Genomic DNA, 28,000 nt, shown 5'->3' with positions numbered 1-28,000 from the left:
TTTATTATGCCAGTACTAAGTCTGTCTCAAAAGGAGTCTCCTGCATTCATATAGTGAGGTAGTTTGCAGTTCTCATGAGTTTGATATAAGGCACAGACTCTTTAGGCAATATAGCAGAATCAATCTCTCTCTCTCTTTCTCTAACACACACACACACATGCACGCACACACACACACAAATAAAATAAAAGCAGATGCATTATCAGGGAACAAAATATAATCCCACCCACCTTGTTCTGAAAAGTACAATTACTGAATGAGGTACAAAGGCACTTTCTGACCAATTCACTCCATAAAAAAGTTAATTAGCACCTCTTGGCATAAGGAGCTTGCTGCATCCCAGCTTTTCACGTTTCATCCGTACAGTTTTGACTCCCAACACGGCCAAAAAATGTAAAAGAAATCAAAACTGAGAGGCAAGTAGCTCCACTTCTACGCATTGGATTGCTCTTGCTGTCCATGTTGTCCAGGAGCAGGAGTGCCTTTCTTTAAAAGCAGGAAAATTTTAATTTGGTACCATTGTTGGCAGGCCGAAAAAGGTAATAGGTGTGGGCAGAGGCCGCATCCAGCAGAGGTTCCTCTCGGGAATCGTTCTCTTTCAAGATGACGTCAATTTGACGTCAGCAAGACAGCGGGCGCCACCTCGCAGGGAGGACGGGAAAGACAGCAGCCAATCAGCGATGGCGCCAGATCGTAGGCGTGTCCACCACGAGCATGTGGCTTTTTCTGGTACCAAATACTTGTACCGAAGTGGTGTTAAGCACGAAATAAATCCAATAATTACATAGTAATGCAAACTAGTGAATTATAGACTGAAATATTCTTGGAAACTTCCTGTTAACAACTTCCAAGCAATTTTCTTGGCTCCTGAGTACCTTCTTCGCTGCTAGATGGTGTCGCATGGTCTGCTTCCTCGCTCGCTGTGAAGTTTTTGTAAGTTCTGTCTTTCGCACAGAATGACAAATATCCTAAGAACGAGGTCTACAACACCCATAGTATGCAGTCCAAATCACGCTAAAAACACCTACTACGGCCGTACTCAAGCAGCTGCGGTGCGCACCGTCGCTCGACTACGGCCATGTAGCGCCACAGCGAGCGCAGAGCAGTTCCCTCTCGAAGTGGACCAACTCGTTGCAGTTCCTGCGCCGGCCGGCAAAGCGGTTCCTTTCGGAGCGATGGGCCCGGCCAGTGACGTAGGCGAAAAACGCGGAGCCGCCTCCGGAAGTTTTGGGGGTCACGCCGGACGTGACGCAGCAATCAATTAGGAGCGGCGAAAGGAACCAGTTCCCGAACGGAACCGTCGCAGGATCTGGCCCCAGGAAAGTGCTAAATTGGACACTTTCAACATGAGAGAAACTTGCATGTCCAAAGCTATACAACTGTAAATTGTGGGGTTCAACATCCCGAAGTGGCATATAAGGTGTGAAGGATGCCGCAGTGGAAAGCTTCAAAATAATTTAGACAAAATAGGCTCTTTAGCACGCTCCGACATGGTACAGTACATTAGCATTTGTACCCGGTCTTCACTAAATATCGGAAGACTGCGCAATGTGAATCTTGCGTACCGGTAACTTTGGTGCCAATGACCAGTGGCAGCGGAATGTCATCGGGCAGACTGGAATAGTTCTCCATGGAGACCGTCCTCCGCTGCTGCACCTGGCGGATGCTGTTCCGCCGGTCATGGAGGGCGCGGATCTCTTCTTCGAAGAAAGCAGGTGAGCACCTGTGCAGAGGGAGAAGAGCTCACTTAATTCACCCAAGGGATACGCTAAAAACAGTAAAACCTGGTTAATTCAAAGTCACTGGGACTGCCAAAAACGTTTTGAATTAACAGGGTTTTTGAATGAACCAAGGACAAAAAAATCAGGCCCAGGCGAAAAGATTTATAGCGAGAATGCGCTGCGAGGACTGCCTGTTTTCTCCCGTCGTCGCACAATGTTGCTTCTCGTACCACTGCAGTGTTTTCTTTTTCTTTTTTTTTTCTGCAAGGAGTTATGATTTGGGCTTTACGGCACACTGAGCGTGGCCATCACTTTTAAGTACCATATCGTGACTCCAAGGAAACGTCGTTCATTGGTTTGCAGTGACATCAGCATCAAACTGCAGGCCACTGCTTCGAGATATTGGGCAAGATTTACGTTAGAAATTACGGGACCGCAGAAATTTTCCCAACTGTCTGGAATTTCAAATCAACTGAGCTCAAATTACCGAGGTTTTACTGTACAGCAGACAAGCCACCCCCATGGCATGCAAAGAACAAAGCTGCATATTAGCCATGAGACTTTTTGTGCTGTGCATTGCACACTTTAAACTATTGGAAACCACTTCATCTATTATGCAGCACAGAAAAAAAAACATCTATTGGTAACTATGTCCGAATAAAATGGCTTCAGCTCATACCTGCTATCAAACTGTAGCATGCCTCTCTAAACTAACTTAACGTGGCACAAACACACAACATGACACCTACACATTGATGTCACTTCTCTAAAAACACTTCACAAATTTGGCTACACAGTGTAATAAGAAATGCAGTAAAGGAATGTAAGCCAAATGCTTGCAAAACACAAGTGAGGCTGATGTCAAGCACAATTAAAAAATAGTACTGTTCCCTGCGTACAGAACACTGAATACACGACATTCAGAAAAACAAACCAAGAAAACTCATCTACGGTCCTTATGATCATGGCTTTTCTCCACTGCCACACATGAATGCATTATCATGCTGTAGAAGTTTGTTTACACATCCTCAGACATTGTAGCACCCTTTTCTTCTGTCTCCCCGAATGCATTCTCAACTCATCAGAGTAGCCTAACCATTAGAGTACTGACCAACACCACCTTCATCCATAGCTGCGCATACATTATGTCCTGTATTGCAGCGAGTGCTTCGTGAAATTTAGTGAATGCACCGGAATGGTCTAGAAAATATGAGAGTTCTAAAGAAATTCACTTCTAGACAACAGCAACTAGACATTAACCCATTTCCTCACAGCCTTTAACTTCATTCCCTTGCAGGCAATCTATATTTAGATAGGGTTAGTTTTGCTTGGCAGCTCTGAAAAGCTACCACAGTTTCTTCATTAGTGATTCAGTGATACGCTCTGATGAGTTCACAGCTTCTGATGTGCAATAAAAGGCTGGAAAAGGTGTGAGTAAAAAGAAAAGAAAACAAAAGAACTGCTAGACAGGAGCAAGCACCATGAATGCAGTAGTGAGAAACTTAGAAAATGAGAACAGCAAAAGTGTGAGGCTTACAAGAAGATGCAGTGCTCAAGCACCAAGAAAGCAAGGTTGTGGGGGCAAAATGGTGGCGAAACGACACAAAAGCAAGTAAACATGTGACATGAAGCTGACTAGCATGTTTTGTATAATGAACCCCTGAAATGTCCTCTCTTGGCCATGAGGTGGTCATGCAAACACAAGTGAGAAACACGCATTACTGGTCACACTGTTTCTTGTTACCACTGCTTCTTGTTAAAGTATCTGTTACCACTGCTTCGTAGTGATAGCTCGAAATGAGTGAATTAGCCATGATGGCTTATATGTATATTGTGGTGAGTAGATTGATTGATCTATATGTTCTGCATCAGGCGAAAGCCCCTCAATACTGGCTGGTGTCTCTGTTAGTTACTGAAACCGCATTTTTTTGCAGCACTGGAATCATGGTGGGAAAACATTATCTTTAAATGTAATGATGAAGAAGAAAGAAACATGTGCTTGCTCTGTCCAGATCTTTATAATGTGTCACTAATTTTTGAACTAACTAAAAATAAAATAAAGAAATAAATAAATTAAATGCAAAGCAGCAGTCTTCTCCTAGAGGCCTTGTTTTACATTTCAACGTCCTTTACCTTCGAGGCTTGCCCATAATACGACGGATCTTGCACCATTGAACTCTTGTCAGCTTCCTCGTCTTCAGCAAGGGAAATGACTGCTTCAGGTAGCCACAGAACTCGTTGGCTCCGAGGAAGAGAGGCCTTGTCACGGAAAAAAAAATGTGCAGGAAGGAAAATTAGAAACCATTTCTTCTTTCATCCACCATGGTAACAGCTCTGTACACGTAACAATAAAAGATGCAAGTAACAAATTCATTATGTAAAAGGGCCTGGTTCCTCGTAATCAGAAATTACACATACTTAACCAAACAGTCAACAAATGAGAATAAAAGCCAGAATGCACAAGACATGCTCAACAGAACACACAAAACTCATAACTTCTACAAGTCAATCTGGCATCTGACAGAGATATTTATCGGCACCAATTACAGATACTGACATTCTGTCAACCTTTTTATTGCCATCATAAAAAGCAGCCTCAAAAACGGCCGAGGTGCACAAGGAACTATAAAACAACATGCCAGGTGTCAGTTCAAACATGGAGTAACCGCTGGCAATGCACAGGCGTTTGCAACCACACAGCACATGTGTACCACTCTGTTCAGTGATGCATACTTTTGAACGAGGCAAAGGTATTCGAAAAAAAAAAAAAAAAAAAAAAAACCCTCTCTAAAATATTTCTTCACTTTTTTCAATACATTTCGTAAGTCAATTATCTTCATAAGACACAATTTTCGATTCCACATGCCTAATTTTAGTTCTGTACTGTTTCAAATGTTTATACAAAATAGTGATCTAAACTGCCCTTTATTCTTACATCCTTTCAAATATAATGGCAAATTTGTAATAAAGTATCTTGTTTTTGGATGACCTAGTTACAAGTAAAACACAACTTCAATGTCCTTGAGGCAGCATTTGCTGACAAATTTATGCAGCAAAAGGCACCAAGTACACTTGCCCTGAAAAAGTATACAGAAAGTGACTTGGCCCAATGAAATGAAATTTCCTTGCAGCCAAAGCATGGCACCTGAAATTTAAAGCTGCACAAAGCACTTTGCACAAAGAAAAATTCCAACCTCACCAGCGTTTTTCCATGTATCATGACTGTGGTGAAATTAATGGTTTTCTCCAATACCGTCCTTGGTAAACTTTTGACCGTAGATGTATATGGTCGTCATCTGACGCAGTTTGCTACTCCTCAGCCCATAATTTAGCTCCCCAGACCTTTCCTGTGACCTGCTGTGGTACTAAGTCAGCAGATTTGTAAGCTCAATGCTGACCAACTTTTTTTCAGCCGGCAAATAACATTACAGCCTCAGGTTAGCGCATAGGACTCCAGAACTTTTGACTCTTGCGCTGCTGCCATTGATGATTGTTAGGATTACGCTGATTGCGCTAGTGGAAGACTTCACTATCAATTCCACTAGTCTGCACACTTTAAGTTAATTTTAAGGAACCCCAGGCTATCTAAGTTAATCTGGAGTCCTCCACTACGCTGTTCCTCATAGCCTATGTCTTACTTTGAGACATTAGACAACAATTACCAATACAAAATTTAAACTAAGAAAGCAGTTGTGTATGTATGTAAGCGTAAATGTATATGGAATGGCATTGTAAATGAGAGCGATATGAACTTTACAGAATGGAGGCGCAACAGCTCACATTCTTCTTAAAGAAAAATTCTTTAGGAGGCAATATATCATTCAGAAAGATCTGATTACTTAAAAAAAAGATACAGAAAATAATTTAGCATAAGGACTGTGACAAACAAAAGGCATTTACGCAACCAAAGCACTAACAGTTTTTTCTCCACGAGCCATTGAAAGCTGGAAGTCCCTGCCCCGTGTCCTTTCAATTCAATTGCAGCAATGTTTGGATGCCATAAAAACTCGTTAATACCTGCGCACTTTATACTGTATTTCGTACACACTTTTGCAGGCGTGTATGTGTGAATAAACTAAGAGCCCAAGTGTCGTGCAGCATGAGAGAGCACTGAACCAGGGTTGACGAGAAGCCTTAGTTTGCAAGCTGAGCCATTGTTTCGACAAGGGTGCTTTTCTTCGTCTGGCCAACATTTCAACAAGTACCTTTGTCAGAACGTTAGCTCGGTTTGCAAACGGAGGCTCCCCCTCAACCTTTGTTCAGTGCTCTTTCATACTGTGTAGCCACCTCCTTTCTCTCGTTCTACCCAAGTGTTTCACAGTACTTCAGATCACCGCTTCTAAGGATCGCCTCTTTGCTGTTGCGGTATGTACAAATAAATAAAATATGGAAATAAATGAAAGACAAATTTAAAGACATTTTTTCGCCACTGCGCCTTTATACTCCCTCATAGCTAAATCGCAGTAATAAATTTAGGCGCTATTTTATGCACAATCTAATGGAAAGGGGGAGAGTTCTCCGATGCTTTCTTACCTGGAGATGTGCATAGAACCAGGTTATGTCACTGTATTACTATAAAAAAAGCAAAAAAAAGTACCACCACAACAAGAAATGGCCAGACTACACCGCCCTTTGACTATGATGCAGAGAAGCAAAAATGGTAGCTGTGTGCACACGACCATGTCACCCAATGAAACTGCGCACTTTAGGGTTGACATGGAGGGCCACGCCCACTTAGGTTACATAACTTCCACAGTCCACACTTTCACAGTACTGCCTTCTAGGCTGACCTGGTTATTTATTTATGTGAAATACCTTACAGGCCCATTAGGCATTGTTTAAGGGGGTGGAAAATTCTATACAGTGCTATATATATATATATATATATATATATATATATAATATATAAAAATGTAAGAAAACAGGCAAAAGTACAAACCATGGTAATCAATATATGGACAAATAAAACAGTAAGAAGAGCAGATGAAACGGCACAGAAATAATTATAATACTAACAAAAAGAAATGCACAACACAGATTAATGCACAGCAGTAGGAAAAAAATTAATGAAAAGCAAGTGACACACAGTGTCTAGTATAGTGCCTTTTAAACAAACAGGTAAAAGGGAAAAAAAGAACTAAAAGCGTACACAGGCAAGCACAAGCCAATAAAACCCACAGTTCTCGCTGCACACGCAATTCCATCAAATTTCTAAGTTACGACATAACAGGCAGGGGCCATCTACATCTACCCCTCCCCAATGAAGCCCCAACAAGGCTAATGCTGTTAAAACAAAAGGAAGAACACAAACTCACTGGTCGATGTTGGAGTAGAACCACTCGTAGCAGACCCATCTGTGGGCCTTGGGAAGCTTTAGGAGGTTCCGCAAGCGTATGCCAACTTTCTGGATCACTCGCTTGTCTGGCAACACTGCAGGAGGTGGCTTCAAGGGACGCAAAAAAAGGGGGAAGAAAATGTAAAAACTGCAAAAGAGACCTGTTTCTCAATTATCCCGCATGCACCAGCCAGTTCTGGCAATAAACAACCAAGAAAACAGCGTGTCAGTTGCAAGTGGAACATACTGCCGATTTCTGCCTTGCAAAATTTAAGAGGCACTCTTGAGAGTCAGAGGTCTGTGTGGAATGCTCAATACAAAGCTATGGAATTAGCGAAGATTTTAAGGGCATCAGAGGACAAAGTAAAGGAAAGCTCAGAAAAAATTGTTAACAGTCAATACTAAAAGCTCTTTTATGGAAAGCATTTCATTGTATTTCATCTCATTGCGGCGGATTAGGTGCCGAGCTGATGAGCCCAAGGCCGTGGGCTGCATTTCGATGGTGGCGAAGAGCAAAAATGCTCGTGTCTGGATATTTAGGTGGCTGAAATTCATCTGGAGCCTTCCATTCAGATGTCTGTCATAGCCCAGGTGGAGCTTTGGTGTCTTAAGTCCACATACTACACTGTACCATCATTCTATCTGAACTACAGTTACTTACTTTCTACTAAAGATTTTTACACTAATTAATGCAGGCCTTGACTAAGTGCCTTCACCTTGGCATTTTTCACACCACAAAGTAATTCACAATTTTAAGTGAGAATATTGAGAGTTTTTCAGGAGTTTCACCTTTTTCTAAGTTCCCTAGGTACCAACTCGTCCCCATCTCGGACTTTACACTCGCAGCCCTCAGCGACTCATTCCGGAGCATTGAGGTCAACACCAAAAAAAGAAAATGTGGCCACATGACAGCTTTAAAATGCTCAGGCAGTGATTAAAATTTGGGGGATGCTTTAGCTTCGCCTTTAAGGGACATACATGCACTTTGCTATTCAATAACTAATCCTATAATTTGATGCTCTGTTATCTCAAATATATTCATTAGCATACAGCTGTAAGCTATCACGTTATGAAGACCAGCAAAACATAGATATAAAGCCCCATTTTAGCCAAGCCGTGTGAATGTGCCTGCGTAGCCTAGGACTAGCGTGACAGACATGGGATCCAAAGGTCCCAAGTTCATTCTCATCTCAAAGCAGCTGCCCGAGTTGGTAGCTCTTGCCAGCTCGGCCATGTCATGTGGCCTTGTCTGCCAACTGCCATCGGCCAGAGGCATTTTTGCTCATAACATCCCTGCCAGCAATGGTGACCCTGAATCATTTTCTGCAGAATGGGGCTGTTAACGCTGTACCGTTAAAATAAAGCCAACAAATGCTGGCATGTAAAATAACTTGAACAGTATAAAAATTCCCATACTTCTTCACCACCCTTTAGGTTGACCAACTAACATCAACAGTTAAGTAGCTGGACCTTACACTTCCCTTGTGGTATTTAACCTCTCAGCCTCAATGCCTGGCAGTACACAATGGTTCTATGTGAAATGATAATCAAAATCACATGCAACGCTTGGTCCAGAGTAGGCCAAGAGTCTTACATGCACAGCCGTAAAGGTGCCTGGACTGCATCTCTAAAAACCAGGTGTTGGAAACAAAGCTTGAATACACTGCCTAAGGCGAATACACTCAACAACTTTACACCTCCATGGCTCAAGGGCAAGAGAACTTTCAGTGGAGCACAATGAAAGACTCTAATACAGCATTGTGTTACAAGGAAGCCTGTTGTATCTGTTTTCGTCAACAATGCAAATGACTGGATATACTTGCATAACATAACCTCTGGTTCAAATCCCTCTTTACACTAAAAAATGCGAGAAATTGTGTGATCATTCCAAAATCTTGGGTGCATATCCACAGCAACGTACACAGTTATAATAAGAAGCATAATGTTAAGTGACCTAGCTGACATTTCAATCGTAAAGGAGATAAACAAGGCAATAAGTGTGGGAGATGGGAGAAAAAAAGGTGGGGCCATTCAAAATTCAGCACCGCCTCATGCCAACTTGCAAGATGTTAAGCAGCCATGCATGCTACGGCAATCAGAGCACTTATAGCAGATGTAAACTGCAATTTAGCAATGAAGTCAAAACAAAAAATGGGGCATACCGGCTCCTTTTTTATGCTCCGAGTCGCTACGCGCTTGTCTGGTGTCCATTCTGGGTCGTCAGTTTTCTGCGAGACCTTCAAGAGACGCGTGAAAGAAGATGAGAATTAGAGTCTCATGTCAAGCTCCGAATACGGACTGGAGCGGCAGAGAGAGAGAGAGAGAAAAAAAAAAGAATAGCAAAGGTAACGCAAACTCACCGGCGAAGCGATGCGCGCCGATTTCCGTGCCGACGATCTTGATAACGTGTACGATGTGTCTTCGAAGTCATTGAATATTCTCCGATTTCTCTTCCTAATGCGTGGCGGCTGCATAGAGGGCCGAACGGGGATTAGGCAATGCGACACTCCGTGCACCTATGCTATGCCGCGCGAGCATGTTGTAATCGCCGAGGTTACTGCGGAATAAGGTCACACCAGAACACGACTCACCCTAGTATGCACTGCCAGTTGCTTTTGTGTGTTGTTATTCAGAGTACCTAAAGGAAGAGAGGAACATGATGTGCGACTGAACCTTGAAAACGCGTTGTAATGTACATTACACCACCCAGCATATTCGCAATTCTTCCAAATATCGCGCGCTTGCGAGGGTCTACATAGCTACGCTGCTTGTTTGGCGTCATATACAAAACATCCGTCTACGTACCATCTTTCATACTCAGAAGCGCTGCTGCCGATTCACCTGAGAAAAGAGGAAGAAAACAGAATAAAAACATGCTGCAAAGCAACAGAGAACAACATTGCTACTCGAACACAGCTAGCGATTTTTCCGCCAAATTTTCAAAATGCTCCCGAGGCGAATTCAAAATGCCTGCAGCGGGACTCCGATTAGGCTTACACAATCAGTATTTATTTTTCGCCAGCCGATAATCGCGAGAAATGCAACTACAGAGGAATAGTTTCAACAAGGAAATGTTGCTTTGTCTGTCCTGCTCAAAACTGACCGGCTACAGAGGCGCGGCAAGGTTACGATTACTGCTACAAACACCACAGAGGAAATTTCCTACTTTCAAGCGAGTCCGCCATGTCGACGCATTTAAAAAGCGCTACTGGAGCGCCACCACACAGGTCACACGTATTGAAAGTAAATCTGGCAACGCATGCAAAAGCGAAACTGAAGCTTGTTTGGCGCTTGGCGGCTTGACAACAAGATAAGGAAGTTGTGTAGTTTTTATTTGTTGCGATGCTCGGCTTAACGTTTGGGCTTCTGCGCAAGGATCCCATCAGTTGCAAGTCAGCGCCCCTGGTGTATACAGCACCGGACACACACAGTGTCTTCTTCTTCGTCCACGTTTGTAGCGCTGTGTCAGTGATGATTTCACGCCGATAAAAGCAATAAAAGTCTCTCTCTCTCTCTTTCTCTGTATGAGCTACGCAACTATGCAGATACAGTAATATATGGTGTCTAGGCAGATGAGAAACTTAACTTGGTACTAACTTTCTGAGGCTTCGCGCATGGTTTGCGGCTCGTGTGCCTTACGACGGGTCAGCAGATGGGTTGTAAGCGTCCAAGTTTTTGCAGCCACACCAAATCATCTGCTGTACAAAAACGCATGCGCGTGGCGTACAGTGCATGGATGTGTATGTGTGCCAACCGGCAATGGTCAAAGCACGCGCCTCCGCATCATGCAGATGACAAAGTGGCGCTGCAGCTCTCCGCCCTGTGCTCTCGGGTGCAGGTCATCTGCTACATATGTCGCGATTGCATCATATTTTCCGCTGAACTCAATTTCAGCTCGCAACGTTCGTGTTTACTGGCACTAGACACGACCGCTAAAGTAGATTTGATTATCTGGCAGTGAAAGTATAAAGTGCGTGCCAGTAACGATCCCAGTCAAAAGAAAAAAAAAAATCAATGAGTCCAATTGGGAATTTTCCAACTGATATGAATTGGTCAAAAACCAATTGTGTTTTCGACACTCATTGAGCCGGACCATTTGATATGGATTATTGCTTCCATTGAGAAATAATTAGTCACCCATGAAAACCAAATGGTTCGCCAACAGAACTCAAATGGCATACCCATATTGAGCCCAAATGGTTTGAACTAACATAGCTGAAAAAAGGAATGGAGATGCCATTTCAATGTTTTCTGCCGGGGAGTTACAGGGGAGCAGACTTTTATACAAGTGGATTGAAATAAATTTTTACAGAAATCATGAGACAAGCATGCATCACACACACGGGACTAACAGATTCAGTGTATATATCCACAATTACTGCTGGAACATGCTGGGACCAGTGACACATCTCTGTTATTCAGAGTTAACTTATGTAATTATACCTGCGCTTACAGTGGACACGATAATATCAATTAATAAGATTAGCAGCATACACTAGATATAAGAACTTAAATTTTCAATGTTGTCTTTTATAGAAGTTAGTATATATGTGCATATCTCAGTCAAGGATATCACTGATTTCCCAATTGGGAATGTTCTCTTTGGACCAATTTGAACCAATGGGAAGCCCAGTTGGAAGTCCAATTGGTTTTCACTCCGAATTCGGAAGCTCAATTGGTTTCGTGACTCCCAATTGGGAATAAAGAAATTCATTGCGCTTCACAATTGGACCATTTGGGATTGGCAGAACCAATTCAATCGCACTGGTCGTCCCGATTGGACGCATTGATTTCTTTCTGCTTTATTTTCGTCTGTTTCATATTACAGCGCAGTTCGGTACAAGCCCAGTGCTTTATGGCACACATAAAAAAAAAAAAAGAATATGCATAGCCGGCTTAAAAATGCGGATTTAAGAGACCTAATTTTTCAATGCTTTTGTACAGCACTATCACGAATAGTTTCAGAAATGCGAATGCCCTCCAATAGGCTAACGATAGGTACAACTCACCGATCATTGTGTGCGAATGACATTTGAGAAGCAGTTCATACCGCGCGTTCCACAATTACAGCCGCGCTGTGAAATACTTCTCCCAGCTAAACCGCGGAACCTTCCTCAGCTCAAATTTCGCACAGAAATGACATTTTGTCGTCAGTAGTTTTAAATACCAAGTTTGTTTGGGGTTCTTGCTTGATTCAATCAGAAGAAGATGTTCTTATCGCATTCGGCGGCGGCGAAGCAAGACAAGCCGCTGCCCCAACGCTGGCACCGGAGGCGCCACTTGGTGCTGTTTCCCCCAACTCTGTCACAACAGAAGGAGAGGCGGTGGAAGGTCGTTGCAAACAGCACAAGATATCGCCACCGATGCCAAGCGGATTACCCCTGTCTTAATTAAAGCTTGACGAGCTGCGGAGCTAGGAATTCCACTCAACGTAAAAGAGTCACATATGGCTCTTCCAATATGCATTTCCGCAGTGCTTGTAAACATCTCGGACCCCAGTGGGCGCAGGTTTCAAACGATGATCCAAAATATCCACCCCCAGCCAAGGGGCTCTACAAAGCGGAGGAAGTTAGATGGCGACGCCTACAGACAGGTACATATAACACACCAGCCTGTTTAAACACAATACACCCCGGGTTCTGCGACCCCAAATGCAAATATTGCGGGGAAAAGGCAGGCCTGCACCACATGGTGTGGACCTGCCCACACAATCCTCCAGATGATCCGAATGCAGTGCCAGCAATTGAGGGGTGGGAGGTTGCCCTATCCAGCTCTGGACTAGAGGCCCAACGGGCCCTCTTGACACGTGCGCGGGTAGCAGCGGCAGCCGCTGGAGTCCCGGACTAGGGACCCCACCTACACATCCCCCTCCCTTAAATATACTTAATAAAGTTTTTCACTCACTCAAGCCAAGAAAGAATGGTATAAAATGTGTGTGTGTGTGTGTGTGTGTGTGTGTGTGTGTGTGTGTGTGTGTGTGTGTGTGTGTGTGTGTGTGTGTGTGTGTGTGTGTGTGTGTGTGTGTGTGTGTGTGTGTGTGTGTGTGTGTGTGTGTTTTTCCATGTGATTTCCGGAAGAAATCGTTCTTAGGGCCAACTTTTGCCTTCGGGACAATGCCGTTTCTTCAGGGGCCGTTTCTTCCGGGAACATTTTTTCCGGAGCCGTATCTTCCGGTTACCTTTTTTTCCGGGGGCGTTTTTACCTACACCCGAGTTGTGCATGACGCACGCATGACGCAACAGCACGCAGGTTGCCTGCGTACGCAAGTGTACCTTGCATAAACTAATTACGTACGCAGTACTGCTCTCTAATAAACGATTCCGCTTCCGACCGCGAAGCGGTACTATAGAGGTAATGCTGCCACCATGAAAAAGAACAAGAGAAAAACTGGGAACAAGCAGACGATTTCTGCCTGCTTCTATCGAGACGAAGCCGACTGCGCTAGGTTTTTAACATGTACTTTTCGCACATGAGAATCTGTGCTATTCTAGAGAGAAATTTATATTTTAATGGCAAAAGGAGTGTCAGTGCGTGCTCTTCCAGATACGCGTAACGGTGTTTAGGGGGATAATGCTTAGGGCTGCGTGCTGCTTCGATGTAACCAACATGGAAATTTGGGTTTATTGGCACATTATAACATATAATTTTAAGCACACCCAGACGAGGATGGAGGGTTGTTAAAGGCTTAAAACCAAGAACGTGGAATTGTTTAGAGATCTTCTTCTTCATTTTTTTTTTTGTTTGTTTTTAGCGTCCGAACGTCTCGGGAAGAAACACGGGGAAAAATTCAGTTGCCTTATTTGTTTAAAAAAAAGCTAGGCCTTTTAGACATTGATGAGCCATTCCAGGTAACCTCCGACATCATTTTGGAATACAGAACATTAACTTTATTTCGCCACCACAAAGTACATGGTGGCAGGATGCCTACAGTAAAAGCTGCCTCTTGGGCAGCTTGACAAGTCGTGAACCCAAAAGACCCTTAGAAACTTTTCCGTAGATATAGAGGACCTGCTTTATTCGCTTTTATAATCTAGCGTGCTTTTTCTAAGACCGCATCGAAATGGTTGAAATTGTAGCTCTCCAGAATTCTTCCCTAAAGTCGAGCAGTGGCTTTTTAGAACTTCTGAACTTTACCTTCGATACACTTGTATTGAGCATCTGTGAAAAATAATATGTATCAGCTCTGATATATGTATCCACAGTAAGCAGGCGCAGGCTTCAAGCAATGACATTTTTATATCTGCGCTGTCTACCAGCAACGATCCCCGTACAGCACATGGCAAGCGCATACCCAGCTACACTAACACATGTGCAGAAACAAGTGATAGTGATATCACCTTATCGCACAGCAGTGAACCCATGTGTCACATTCCAGATAATGACGAAAATTGCCTCTCCGGGGTGAAAATCGGTCATAGCCTCAACTCTCAGGAGGTCGCCTTTCCCGTTTACTCTTTCTTGTCAGAATTGGTTCATTATCAGATGGTAACTGATCTGGAGGGCTTGGTCCATCCCAAGGCTCTGGCCGCACCGAAGACAGCATTGAAGAGACTATCTCGTATGCGTGTGGCGGGCACAATTCCATGTTAGTTTTTCATCGTTAAGGACAGCAATTCGCAAATGATCTGCATGCACCACAAGCCCTTTGTTTCCATTAAAAAAAAAAAAAAAAAAACGTAGTTGAGGACTTTGCACACATAGCTTTTCCAGGACGCCACTTCCCCGAATCACCACGCACAGAACACACCAGCACGCTGTCACCAGTAGCAAAAGATGGCGGCTTCGCTCTGCGCTGCCTGTTTCACTCGATCGCTTTTCTCTGTCATTGTACTTGTAACTTTTGGTCTCGATACCTAAGTTTGGTTCGTACGGTGTCTTTCCGGTGAAGGTGAGTTGTGCTCGATAACAGAAGAGGAAGTTCTATTCTGTGCTGCAAGGTTCTTGTACTGGGCCTTTTAAGCTGTAATCCACCAACAGCTTAAGTAGTGCTGTCTTTGTAATTTGCTTGGCCGACCCGTTCGACTGCGGGTGGCACGTGTGTTTGCACCGCTTTCAGAAAGCTTTCCATTATAAATTACGACTTTACTAATTACAAATTACCTGCATATGTTCTGGTCAGCGTAGCTGAAACCCTCCTACAACGTAGGTCGGAAAAACAGCCTATAGTGCTTTCCAGGCTCCTGTTAGAAAGCAGAATATAACGATGGATTCACAGATTGTGACGTCGACAGGAAAGGATTGTAAAAAGAGCAGATATTAAAGTTGTTTCCGCTCCTGACTACTTCAAAAACTGCAGAATGACAAAGCCCGCTGCTTCTCACAAGGTCGAGTAGAAAAATGTGTTGGTTTGGTTTGGTTTCTCAAAATAACGGCTTGAGGGGCTAGTTGGTGCATCATCGTATTCAGATATGTGGCGCAAACAAACACAAACACAGGAGAAGATGCACAACACACGCGTGTGGTGTGTATCTTCTCCTGTGTTTGTGTTTGCGCCACATATCTGAATACGTTGTTTTGGTTTATGAGGTTTAACATACCAAAGCGACTTTGGCTATGAGTGACTTCGTAGTGAAGGGCTCCAGAAATTTTGACCACTTGTTCTTTTCTTTTTTCTTTTTTTTTTTTTTTAACGTGCACTGACGTTGCACAGCACATGGGCGCTGTGCTTTTCGCCTCCATCATAAAGCAGCCGCCGTGGCCGGGATTCGATCCTGCATCCTTGGGCACAGACGTTTATTTATAACCACCGCTGTGGGTTATAAACAGAAGTGAAAATGCACAGAACTGAAAGGGTAAACATTTTTGTACTTTATGAAAACGGACTTTTGAGGCTGAAAATTGTAAGGTCGTTATTTTGGAGAGTTACAAAGTTTAAGGTGTACAAGTGCACACCGCCAGAGTATATTGCAGAAAGCATGCGGTGGTTGTGAAGAACGTTTATTGCTCTCAAGTCAGATGTATATGGAGGTATGCATGAGCCTGCCCTGAACGGTCTAGCCGTTACAAATATTAGGCTGGCACGCGGGTCGGATCGACTTTGAACTGGAGAGCCACTATCTCTTGGTAGAATGCTAATTAAGCCTTGTTTCCCGTCTAGTCCTCTGTTATTCTGGCTTTTTTAGATGTCTTTCGTGGCTTTTCTTGAAACATCTCTAAATAGTTGGAGCAAATATAGCATATTTTCGGGGTACCAAATACTACATTAAAAAATACCCGAGACGTTTCGGAAAAATATCTGTGTTCGGATCTACTCCGCTCCGACGTTTTTCTTTTCTTTTCTTTCCTTTTTTTTTTTTTAATAGGAAACACTAGAAGCGGACACACAGGCGTTACAAGTGGGCTAGGTTCTGAATCTCCGGATATAATAGAGTATTTCGTGAGACTATTTTTTTAAATGTAAGTTGAACACTCCAGCGAGCCTGAAAACGTTTTCGGTCTTTGCTTGAAAACGTATGCTGGAATGGCAGACCTTAACATTAGGAATATTAAGTCTCCCTAAGAAGCAAATATTGCTGTCTGCAGAGAATACTTTAGGGAAGTGCATGTGTCGCACCTACTAAATATTTTTTTCCTAAAGAATTGAACTCACTAAGACGAGCGTTATAATTAAGAGGTTGTCCCACCACCTGAAGAAATGTATTACAATTAAGACTATAGCAACATTTCCGAAAAAAAAAAAAAAGCAGTGGTGGTGTAGCTAGCTGGTGTAATACGAGCTAGCTAGGTTACATGTGTGCTAGGGTCACATTGCAGTGTCGCACGATCGAGTTCTGGTATTGTACATACCTGCCTTGTACTGCCTTTTTTTTCTTCGCAGATGTTACTATAATCCAGTAATACATCTGTTAACAAGAGAATAATTACTCATGGGCATCCACCCAAGCGCAGCCATATGGCTACAAAAGAAAACTGTAGTTTTCTCAGAATCTTCGTACTTAGAAAAATTCATCCCGATCCAGGGATCGAACCTGGGACCAGCGCCTTTCCGGGGCAGTCGCTCTACCAAAGGAGCTAACCAGGATAGTCAGCAGATCAGATGGTAGGGCGATAGCGAAGTGATCAATAACTCGAAGTGGGAATACCAGCTAGGCTACACCAGTGGTACCCCACACTTCTGCAGTGGCCGCACGAGAGAGGTAGCTAGTAACTTACTTAAAATTGGGTGGCTCGCCAATTAAACCTTATAATCGACTCCATCCCAAATCACTCGGCTATGCAGTGGGAGGCAATTCCGCACAACGATGACCTTGACCGCCAGCAATGGCTGATGCGATGCCTGACGTAGCTTGATGTGTGATGTGGCCAGTTTTCTCTCATCCTTCTTTATTTCATATCTGTTATATCTGTCACACACAGTTTTAATTGTAGATAAGGTGCCTCTTAACAAGTATAGTGTATGTGGAGGACGCCTGTTATATATATGTGTCACGTCAAATCAGTGCGATACGAGTGCAATCCAGTGTGTGCTTGGTCTCCTTTTTTAGTTAAGACCGATTCATTGTACCATGTCATCATTAACTTCCATTCGCACACTGACTCGCCTTTGACTTTATCTTTCCTCCTTACCCAGTTGTAGAGTAGCAGGCGAGGGCCATCATACTGCCGAGTGACCCTTTCCATCGCTCTTTTCATAAAATTATCTTCTCTCTTGTGATATCGAAAGAGGGAACAACAGCCCAACAGAAAAACACGCTCAAGGAAGACAACAGGACACGAAGCTGACTAACAACTAATCTTTAATCAAGAGCGCAGAAGAATATAGAGGCGAAAGGGAGAGGGAGTGAGGGGTCCTTCGCCTTTATATTCTTCTTCCCCCTTGATCAAATATCATTTGTTAGTCAGTCTCGTGTTATGTTGTCTTCCTTGTGCGTATCTTTCTGTTAGGCTGTAGTTCCTCCTTTCGATATGAACCAACTAGCTCAGATCAAGATCGTCCTGCGATCTCTTGTTATCTTCTTTGTCCCTTATTTCTCGAAAAGGTAAACTCATCGACTAAAAGTTGAACAGTAACATATCTATCAATATTAGTACGGTTGTTGTCAATGTAGATTAAAAGTGAAACTGGTCCCAGCAATGATCCTTGAAGGATACCGGAAGTTAACCTGACCTACAACCTTTATTCTCTACATACTGGGCTCTATTTGACTAGAAAGCACTGAGCCAGTTAACTCCATTATATTGATTCATATAACTTTCTTTTGTTTTTCAGTAAGGTCAGGATGACACACTATATGCCGTAGGCCCTAGAAAAGTTCAGATAAATTGCGTCAGTATGTCCCTTGTTATCTAAGCCCTGACTAAGTCGTCACTTGCTTCCAGGAACTGTGTTATCATGGAAAGTTCTTGCCTGGCTAGAAAAAAAAAATAGCATTTGCTTCTCCCAAATACGAGTAAATACTCAGAGACTTCGGCCTGAATGCTTTATGTGAGCGTGACTGGTTTTAAAACTCTTTCATTATAACGTTTGAGCATATGTCGAGATTACGATGGTATTTTCGTGTCCTTCATTCACCATTGCTTAGTTTCTGTGAGTCTTGGGAAGAGAAAGCAGAGGAAAGCAGACTTTAGCCGGCTCCTTTGGAAACTATATGACCAGCTCTTGGGCGATGAGATTTTTATGAAGCTTGTGTATGGCACCTTAGGAGAAATAAAAATTGATGCAGAAACAGAACTCGGAAGTCAAATGGGAACGTTTAGAAGAGGTTCTAAAGATGAAAGTATTTGAAATAACAAATGGAATCTCGAGAAAAACAAAAACAAAAAACAAAAGAAAAAAATTAACGAGAGACTGCATCAGCGTCGTCTAGAAGAAAACTCCCGAGCCCTGTAAGATGAATTCTAGGTCCCGGGAGTATGTAGCGAAGACGTGGGTACTGCGAAGTCTGAGCTAGAAATGATGACAAAGGAGTGCTTTCAAGGCACGCTCATACGAGCTTGGGCGAAGAAGCTGTTGCTTCGCGTAACACCTGAAAAGGGCTCTTATTACTACAGATTAAAATGTATGCTTGTCAAAGTCATATCAGTGAGATCGAATGTGGAGGAAGGACGACAACTTCGCATTTACAGACGCAAAAAAAAAAAAAAAAGATGCGTGTGATTATTACAGAAGCATGTTTTCAGCCCATATGGCTGCTTTGAAGAAGTTCTACGGTGACTTACTTTCATTATTATCGAAGTTAAACTATGATATTAAACTAAAGCTACTGTAAAATAAGTCTGTTGATGAGTTGGCCGATGGAAAGTTGTCAGGCCCTGACGGTCTCTGGATTATTTTCAAAACGTTTAAACATAAAATAGGACCGGCGTTATGACAGGTCCTTAGATAAGAATACGATCGCAATATTCTGCCTCATTTTTATCGTGGTCACGCACAATACATATACCCAAGGCTGATTATAGTACAACGCTGGAAAAATTCTCGGCTTGCGGCCCAATCAGCTTGACTAACGTAGATTATAAAATTTGGAGGACGCTTAAGCTTCGCCTTTAGAGTTCGACGCGATAGAGTTGTCGGGCCCCGTTCGCATTGCCTTCTCCTGCTCTTCAGCCTCACAACGACATATTTCTCATACACCATTTCTGTATTTTTTTTGTTGCATTTAGTGCACGGTGAAATTTCACACCTGCCTTGATTTTAACCACCAATCAGATGACCTCCGTTTGGTTATTTCTTCCCACCTAAATTCTGCAGTCTGTTTTTTCTCCGCTGTCCTTAAACGCTTAAACCCCAATGCCTCGAAGATGATGGACGGATTTGTATGCAGCTTTGAATTGGACTGCGGCTCACGCCGTCTGTTGCGGCATCGCCGTACGATCGAATGAATTTTCCAGTGAGCGCCGCATCACAGGTAAGCAAATCAGAAATGTTATTATTGCGATAGCAATCTGCACAAGGTTTCGAGCCGTCGCGTAGTCCCGGCAGAGGCCGCACTTGGCTTTGAACAACCGAGGAAGAGGAGAAGAAGAAGAATTGAAGAAGAAGAAGAAGAAGAAGAAGAAGAAGAAGAAGAAGAAGAAGAAGAAGAAGAAGAAGAAGGAGAAGAAGGCTGGTAATTAACATACGCTCTCACGTCATACTCTTAAAGGATGAGCTTAAGTTTACCAATAATGTAGCACCTTACACTGATAGGGCGTGATTGGGGAATAATGTAGCAGGCAAAATTAGCTTCCGCCGTTGCTATCGCAATTCAACTAGGGTAAACCAGAGTTAAACCACAAATAATTTTTTTTGCTACTCGCTTAACTATTACTTTCGTAATTAGTTTCTTTCTAATGACGCGCCTAAACGTTAGCTGAAAGTCATAAGGCAATACATACATTATGTCCACCATTAATCTGTGGGATATTTTACAAAGGACTTTAAAAAAGGTATTTCCATTAGACTCGCATGGTATTAGGTACTTGCCAGCAGAGAATGAGGATGGGGTGCCATTTGACCTTATTATGCTAATGACCCTCCACTGTATTTGGCGCTCGAGAATGGCAGGATACCATTGCGATCCTGACGCACGGCCAGCACGGATCTATTTTCGGGAAGGCATGAATAGATATATTGAAATTCAGAAACTTGCTCCTGAAGCTCCCGAGTGGCTCGGAAGATTGGAGCCATTAGTGACCCTAAGAGACTTTTTAGCATGACGACGCCACAACCCACCTGGCTGATTGTTGTATTAATGATTGCTCATTGTGCCCTGTAAGTGGTTTTGTGTATTGTGGTCCCTGCCGAAGCCAGACAATAAAGAAAAAAAAATCTGTGGCGGAGTGGTTGCGTGCTTGCCTCACACTGCGAAGGAATAAAAAAGAAGAACCGAACAAGGGTAAATAGGGTACGCCTCAGGTCGCAGATGAGTCAACGTTTCGACAAGTGGACTTGTCTTCGTCTGGGCATGCCCAGTTCTTCTTTCTTCTTCTTCTTTTCTTCTTTTTTTTATACCGTGCAAACCATCTTCTTCCTTTCGTTCTACCTGAATCCTCAACGAAGGAACGTGTTCGACTGCGCGGATTTCCGCAGAATTTTTATTGATTCTTTACTTTCTTCTGATTTTCGCGTTATAACCACAACGTTCACACCGGCTTCTCCGCTACCCGGGGCCCTTAACGATATCGCGTTAAAATACCAAGGGAAATAGTTGCACAGCGTAAAAAAAATGTATTTTTAGTGCTCATCATTTTTGGGGCAGATGAGGTCGATTTAGGTGCAACTAACATTCAAGTAGCAAGGTGTATATATACTGAAGTTTTGCGACTGCATGAGTTGTGCCATAGCACTCATCCGTATATATTGATGTAGACATAGAATTTTACCAGGTTTCGCACGAAGTTTTATTTGCTGAACATAAACGTCAGGTCGCCGCATCGTCCTTTTGGAGAGTATGCGCGTGGCGTATAAGACACGCGATATTAAGGGCAGTGAATGAATTCGAGTTGTAGAACAAGGCGAGCATTATGTGCGTTGTAAAGCCTAATAACTGGGCCAATAATGGACCACATTTACTAATCAACCTTTATATTTTGCATATTAAGCGATGCTATTATATTGTAAAGTTGAAAGCCTTCAGCAACAAATGTTATGTCCTCGTTTTAATTCCTTTAACGAGCAACGTTGCTAAAAAGTACCGTGCGTCCAAAATACACACTTCAACGTTCGCTGCACTGAATTTCATGCGTTGCATAGTCATAAAATGGCATTGTTTGCATTACACTTTTCATGCATCAAATACAGGCGCTGTTTGTGTCGTCGTCAAATGCACGACGTCGAATACACATAGTTAAATACACGTTGAAATCATTTCGGTGACAGAACCCCATGCTGAGATGCCATTTTATAAATTAGCAATGCTTGAAAGCCAACTGAACGAACTATAAGGTGCACGTATTTTCGACGTTCGATTATTTTGACAAGCTGCACTGAGTGCTCGGCTTGTACGGAAAGGCCGTGATAAAATGGCTGCGGTGCATTATTGTCATATGGCTACTGCTCAAAATTTCGAGAGTACGGCAGAATCTACAGTGGGGAAATGCGAAAGGCTGAGCATTGCTGCTTGCACACTGTACATTGCGCCCTTTGTCGAACACAACCAGCGTTCCGTTGAACGCATCAAAGTTGGCTGGCGTTTTAAGGCGAAAGCCTTTAATGGCTCATACTGTCGGCGTCCATCCGGTCACGCTGTCATCATCATCATCATCATCATCATCATCATCATCATCATCATCATACTGACTATACCCACTGCAGGGCGAAGGCCTCTCCCATATTTCTCCAATTAACCCTGTCCTGTGCTAGCTGCATCCACTTGACCCCTGCAAACTTCTTAATCTCATCCGCCCACCTAACTTTCTGCCGCCCCCTGCTACGCTTTCCTTCCCTTGGAATCCAGTTTGTTGCCCTAAGCGACCATCGGTTATCCTCTCTTCGCACTACATGTCCTGCCCATGTCCTGCCCATGTCCTGCCCATGTCCTGCCCATGTCCATTTCTTCTTCTTAATTTCCGCTAGAATGTCGGTAACTTGAGTTATTTCTCTGACCCACTCTGCACACTTCCTATCTCTTAATGTTACCCCTACCATTTTTCGTTCCATAGCCCTCTGGGTTGTCCTCAACTTAAGTAGAACCTTCTTGGTTAGCCTCCACGTTTCAGCCCCATAGGTGAGTACAGGTAAGGTGCAACTGTGTCACGCTATAGGTGGCAATCAAATGACGCCATGATGACATCATCAATAAGTAAAAACCCCGTCTCAACCGGGGATCAAACTTCCCTGCCTCGGATCTTCAGCCGAGCGCTTTAACCAACTACGCCGCGCCTGGGAGTATGACAAGCATATCATACTTCTGCTTGTCTACCGTGAAGTTTATAATAGTGATAACAATGGCGCTGCAATTAGTGATAATGAGAATGATGAGAGTATCGATGATAATGACGATGCATTTAGTTGATAATAATAATGAGACTCTGGGCCCTCCAGCAGGCCCGCGAGGCGACGACGAGGCAACACCTCTAAGCCCCCGTCGGCGAAAGCTTTGCAGGACTATAAAAAAAAGTTGTTACCAACCAACAAACGTGATGTGCACTGTGCAGCTGAAACGCTAAGGCTTTCGCATTCGTAGATTCAATGTGCTCTCGGAAGTTTATTTATAACCGGTTTACAGGAAAGGATAGGCGCAGCATCTGTCACTCGCGGAATCTCGAGCTCAGGAGGGTAAAGCTCAGGCTTACGCATTTCTCCAGTGCAGATTCTGTAGCGCTCAGAATTTTTTTATTCGATTAACTGACACTTATTACACTCTTCTGATTACTATCACGCATTTATTTGGCTCAATAAGTCAGAAACACACCACCTACCCGTTGGTGTGGCGTCACATTCCTTTTACGTCGAGATTAGCCGTATGGCTATTTCGACGTCTGAATATTTTTACTTCCACATTTTTGGCTCTAATTAATTCATTAATCATCACATTGACATAATTTGTGTTTAGAATCAACACACCATCCTCTTTCGATTACAACCACTCGTTTGATCCGAACTCTTATGAGAACGACACAAGACCGTTCCGTACACACGTTTCGCAAACACGACCTCGCCGACATAGCTATAAACGCTTTCGCATTAATAAAGAGAAAATGTTTGGCTTCGTTATGAGCTTTAACATTCCAAATAAGCTCACGCTATGAGAGAAGGGATCCGGATAAATATATTCGAGCTTTTTTGCTGATTTCACCCTACTCAGCACTCTGACGGCCGCACCTTATGCAGCGGGCGGCTTCGATGGGCAATGTGATGGCCAGCTGCCTGTGCCGAAACTTGGGATTCGGGTGGCGCGGTGAGCCAGGAGCCATCGACCTCTCCACGATTTTGCCTGCTCTGCCATCTTTTTTCCGAAGACCGGCGGCGAAGAAGGGTTGTGAACGATGCGCTGGATTGCGGGGACGGCGTGCTAATGACGGCTACATGGACGCTGTTGCGAGGACAGCGAGTTTTCTGAGAACGGGAAGAAAGGACCAGGTGACAAGGAAAGCCGCAGAAGGACGATGGGGCAGAGAGGAACGAGAGACGCGCTAGAGCAGGTCGACCCAGCCTCGCCTCCCGAGGGACGAATGCCTGAAAATACGAAGACGGCTCGCTAGTGCTGGCGTCGCGTAGATTGAGCTCGCCGTGTAAACCTTCATCATCAGCGCTGCCTACAGCTATGGTCATCATCTCCCACCTCAAGCACTGGATCACCGCAGTGGCATCCAGACGCGGCCTAAAGACCGTCGGGTGAGCTGGGGCATCCAGCTCTGATTAAATGTTACTGGCTCTATTTCGTGTGTGATTCCTGCTCCCCCATGCATGCCAGCATGGCTTATAGAAATCGCTCGATTATGAACCGCGTTCGCGTCAGCGGGCGCTTATTTTTAAAATTACACTGCGCAACGTCCAGGTACAAAATTTGACGGGGGAGGTCGAAATATCGCGGTGAGTATAAATTTGAAAAATTTTTTGAACTGCAAATATATAAAAAAAAAAAAAATCGCCAGCGTTGCCTTTTCAGTTCTATAAAGCGTATAATGTCCACCTCACGGTACGCACAATCCATCTCAAGAGACCGTACCAGAATATCTTTCAAAGGTTCTGAACGAAAATATTTGTCGTATAATATGAAACGCCCTATATATCGAGTCTTGATTTTCGCAGGCGTGTTCTTGCAAGTAATTTATTTTCTGGGATTGTGTGGTAGTCATGAAAAGTACAAATTTCAGCATAAGCTGACGATACAGTCGTACTTTTTGTAGGCAAGAAAATTATTGGGGTTTAAATACAGTCAAATATTTTTGCTGGTTGGGTGGGAGTGTTATCAAATGGCGCAGATTTTCAGAGTTTTGGGCTGGAGACTAAGAAACAAAGCCTCCGGTATTTTAGAATATTACTTGGTTATCAAACTCAAACACAGTATACCGGAGCCCCACTTGAGAACTGCAGGGATTGTGACCATATCGGCAGCAGGTAACGCAACTACTGCTGAACAAGGCTGAAAAAAGGGGGGCAAAACCAATGTCAGTGTTTGCTCGCGCAACCGCATGAAATTTGATTTTCACCAGCTAAGCGTGGTATGGGCTGCAGGTTTCGCACTAATCTGGGGTAAATACACAAAAGCAGCCCAGTATCTTTGCAGTGTAACATATGAATTGATACGAACCCGGTAAAGTGTATTTTCACATCTTAACTCTTACTTGCGTTTCCTCGGAAAGGCAAAGGTCGACAAGGGCAAAAAGCCACATCTGCACTCAAAGCTAGTCCTCTGATGTATTTTATCATTTGGTTGAACCACATTCCTGTATCTACAATGTCGGAACTTCCACTCGATTCATTTGTCTGCGGGAGGTAGCAGATTTCTCGCTCGTTTAATTTCCAAGTTTTTTTTATTTTGTGGCAAACATAACAACGCCCGTTAGACTGGCGCACAAGTAGGTGGATCAAGATCTTAAACAATCGGCGATACATTTTCTTGAACATCATAAAACAAGAACTTGAAACCGCCTCATGCCTGCCGACCTACACGACGCCCTGTCATGGAGGGCTCCTCAAACTACAAAGAATCTCTATAGACGCGAGAGAGTGTAGGATTTCTCATTTCCAGCTCTAAGGGAACATTGGCAACCAATGTCTAGTGTGGGCCTCGCAATTACATCCCAGGAAATTCGTCAGGAGCTTATTTCTTATTTTGGCTGGCGGTGCGGCGAAGAGGACGCGTTGCCGAGTATTATAGTTGCTCTTTCTTCATGGACGGGCAGACGGCTGCTCACTTTTCCTTCTGGGGAACTAAAACCGGTCCTATTCGCAGTCGGTTGGGAAACATGGAGCTAGTCCCGGTTTCACCTCATTTCAAGAACGACAGCGATGGAAACTGCGGCAGTTAGAGTGTTTCATATCCGTTGCTTGCTTTTGTGTGTGTGTGTTTGCGTGCGTGCGTGCCGTAGGGGGAGGGGTGCTCGCAACACAGTTATCTGTCAAGTAACTGCCTACCTACAAGGCGACGGATGCCGGGTAGAGAAGAGGCTTAATTAATCTTAGTTGGTGCAGCGCTAGATTACTAATTCTTATTTATTCTGATTCCTTTCGAGGTCTTCGGTACTATTAAATAAGTCAATCGGTTTTCTATTCGAGTATTACCGCTTTCCTTTCTTGAGGAAATTAATTATTTCGCAGTTTTCTTCACATGAATAGTTGTGTATTGTTGGAATAGTTGTTTTTTATTTCTTTCAGTTCTTACAGCGCATACCTTTATATTGGCTTATTAGTCGTGCCTCTAGGCGCCCTAGGAGTCATAAGAATTCTTACGCGCTGCGATCACTGATCTTAAAAAAAAAAAGGAGAAAAAGATTCTACATTTTTTGTTTTTACGCAAGCTTGCCATACATTTATTCAGCATTTTAACATGATGCGGGGACAGCGCATAATTTACTGCGAAAAAAAAAAAATGCCCTCCTCATAAGCATCAAGAGAATTTGTTGCAGACATGTCTGGGTCCCTCGAGAATATATTATTATTTTCCTTATTTTTCACTGACCGTGCACGCACGTGGAATTAGTCTACTTGATCTTATATGCACGCCCTGAAGTATTGACGGTTATATAAAGGTTCATTTTCGCGAGCTTAGTCGGCAATAGGCCTTCTTACGCTGTTAGCACTCTTCTGTTTTTTTTTTTTTTCTACTCGCAGTGTTTGTCTGGACGGATATGTACTTATACAGATAATTGGGCTGTATTATATGAAACTATTAATACTGTAAAACATCACAAACAAACCCTCAAAGGCTGCCCCTACTCTTTTCAGATGCGTAGTTTTATGACAGGGTACGCCTTTGTGAAGAAGCGTAGCGCACAGAAGTCATCGCTGCGTGCGTCTGCGTCCACAAACCTCATCTCCCTCACAGTGGTCACGAAAGCGGAAATTCTGCTTTCACCGACATGAAACCGTCAAACTGGAAATGCAATCCATCCTAGCAAAAGGGTAAAGATGTTACTGTTCTTTTTCTAAAAAAAATACAAGAGTTCAACGCTGCTGAACCGAATATTGAGTGAAAGCCTTAGCTTCGGGAGACCGAGCGTCCTTCTTCTCTTTTTCTTGTTCCTCAGCCGACATATAAAGCGCCGCTTTAACCAAGCCGTGTGAACGTGCCTTAGTGGTCTATAGGGGTAACGTGAATGCCAGAGTCCCAGCAGGCTGATTCTGACATAACCGTTCCATGTGAAACGAGAGACCCAAGTTGGCAGCTCCTGCCAACTGAGCTGCGGCTCCGACCACGCCACGCCGACCGCTTGAGTTGGGAGCCCATATCTCGATTTTGTGTCACGTGGGTAAGACGTGGCTACCGCCGCGCTAAGCCGACCGCTTGAGTTGGTAGCCCAGCTCTCACCCTAGTGTCACGTGGGGTGTGACATCACAGCGACAGATGGGTAAGACGTGGATACCGCCGCGCTACGCTGAAGGCTCGTAACCTAGGCTCGTATTGCTTTCGCAATAATAAAAAAAGAAAGAAACGCTGGTGACGGGTTCGTTGGGAGGTGCACGATGGTGGCGAGAGTCTCCATCCCTTTTCTTTCGTCGCCACCTTCTAGGGATGAACCCTAATTACAGGGCCCTGGTCTCGCTTCCTACACGACTTGCGCCTGGTCCACCAGGAGCTGCCATAGGTCAGGGCTTCGACTTACCAGGAACGTCTCCCAAGACCAACGGAGATGTGGTGCACAGTGATTGGACTGATGGCATTGGTAACGATGAGGACTTTGAAGATCTACGTAGACGCATTGTGCTGTGCGGAGACGTGGACTGCCTCCAGCAGGAAGGCAGTTGTCTTTCCGGTCAATGCAGACCACATTTATTTGGCCCTGTCTAAGGTTACGACACGGGGCCGATTACTCGATGTATCAACGAGGGGAGAGGGGGGGAGGGGCACTGCCACGT

General features: G+C 43.8%; 1 protein-coding gene across 4 annotated transcripts in view; it reads right to left on the bottom strand.

The window, feature by feature from the left end:
- Positions 1 to 27,833, bottom strand: part of LOC146190547 (protein lin-9 homolog) — a 57,293-nt gene extending 29,460 nt beyond the window's left edge. The window contains exons 1-8 of one of the 4 annotated variants that reach the window (XM_084600944.1): positions 27,748 to 27,833; positions 9,862 to 9,897; positions 9,648 to 9,694; positions 9,417 to 9,524; positions 9,219 to 9,293; positions 7,037 to 7,164; positions 3,855 to 3,980; positions 1,566 to 1,723 (exon numbers count right to left, since the gene is read on the bottom strand). In XM_084600944.1, coding sequence (XP_084457070.1) covers positions 1,566 to 1,723; positions 3,855 to 3,980; positions 7,037 to 7,164; positions 9,219 to 9,293; positions 9,417 to 9,524; positions 9,648 to 9,694; positions 9,862 to 9,897; positions 27,748 to 27,805 — 736 coding nt within the window. In that variant the 5' untranslated portion in view covers positions 27,806 to 27,833. Of the gene's footprint in view, positions 1 to 1,565; positions 1,724 to 3,854; positions 3,981 to 7,036; positions 7,165 to 9,218; positions 9,294 to 9,416; positions 9,525 to 9,647; positions 9,695 to 9,861; positions 9,898 to 10,053; positions 10,312 to 27,747 lie in introns of those variants that run through there. The other 3 variants (XM_084600945.1, XM_084600947.1, XM_084600946.1) reach the window with 3 other exon arrangements.
- Between the last annotated feature and the right edge of the window lie 167 nt (positions 27,834 to 28,000).

Source organism: Amblyomma maculatum, chromosome 4, assembly GCF_055883805.1.
Source record: "Amblyomma maculatum isolate TAMU_Amacu chromosome 4, ASM5588380v1, whole genome shotgun sequence".
Lineage (NCBI taxonomy): Eukaryota > Metazoa > Arthropoda > Arachnida > Ixodida > Ixodidae > Amblyomma > Amblyomma maculatum.
This window is presented reverse-complemented; position numbering and strand designations above follow the sequence as displayed.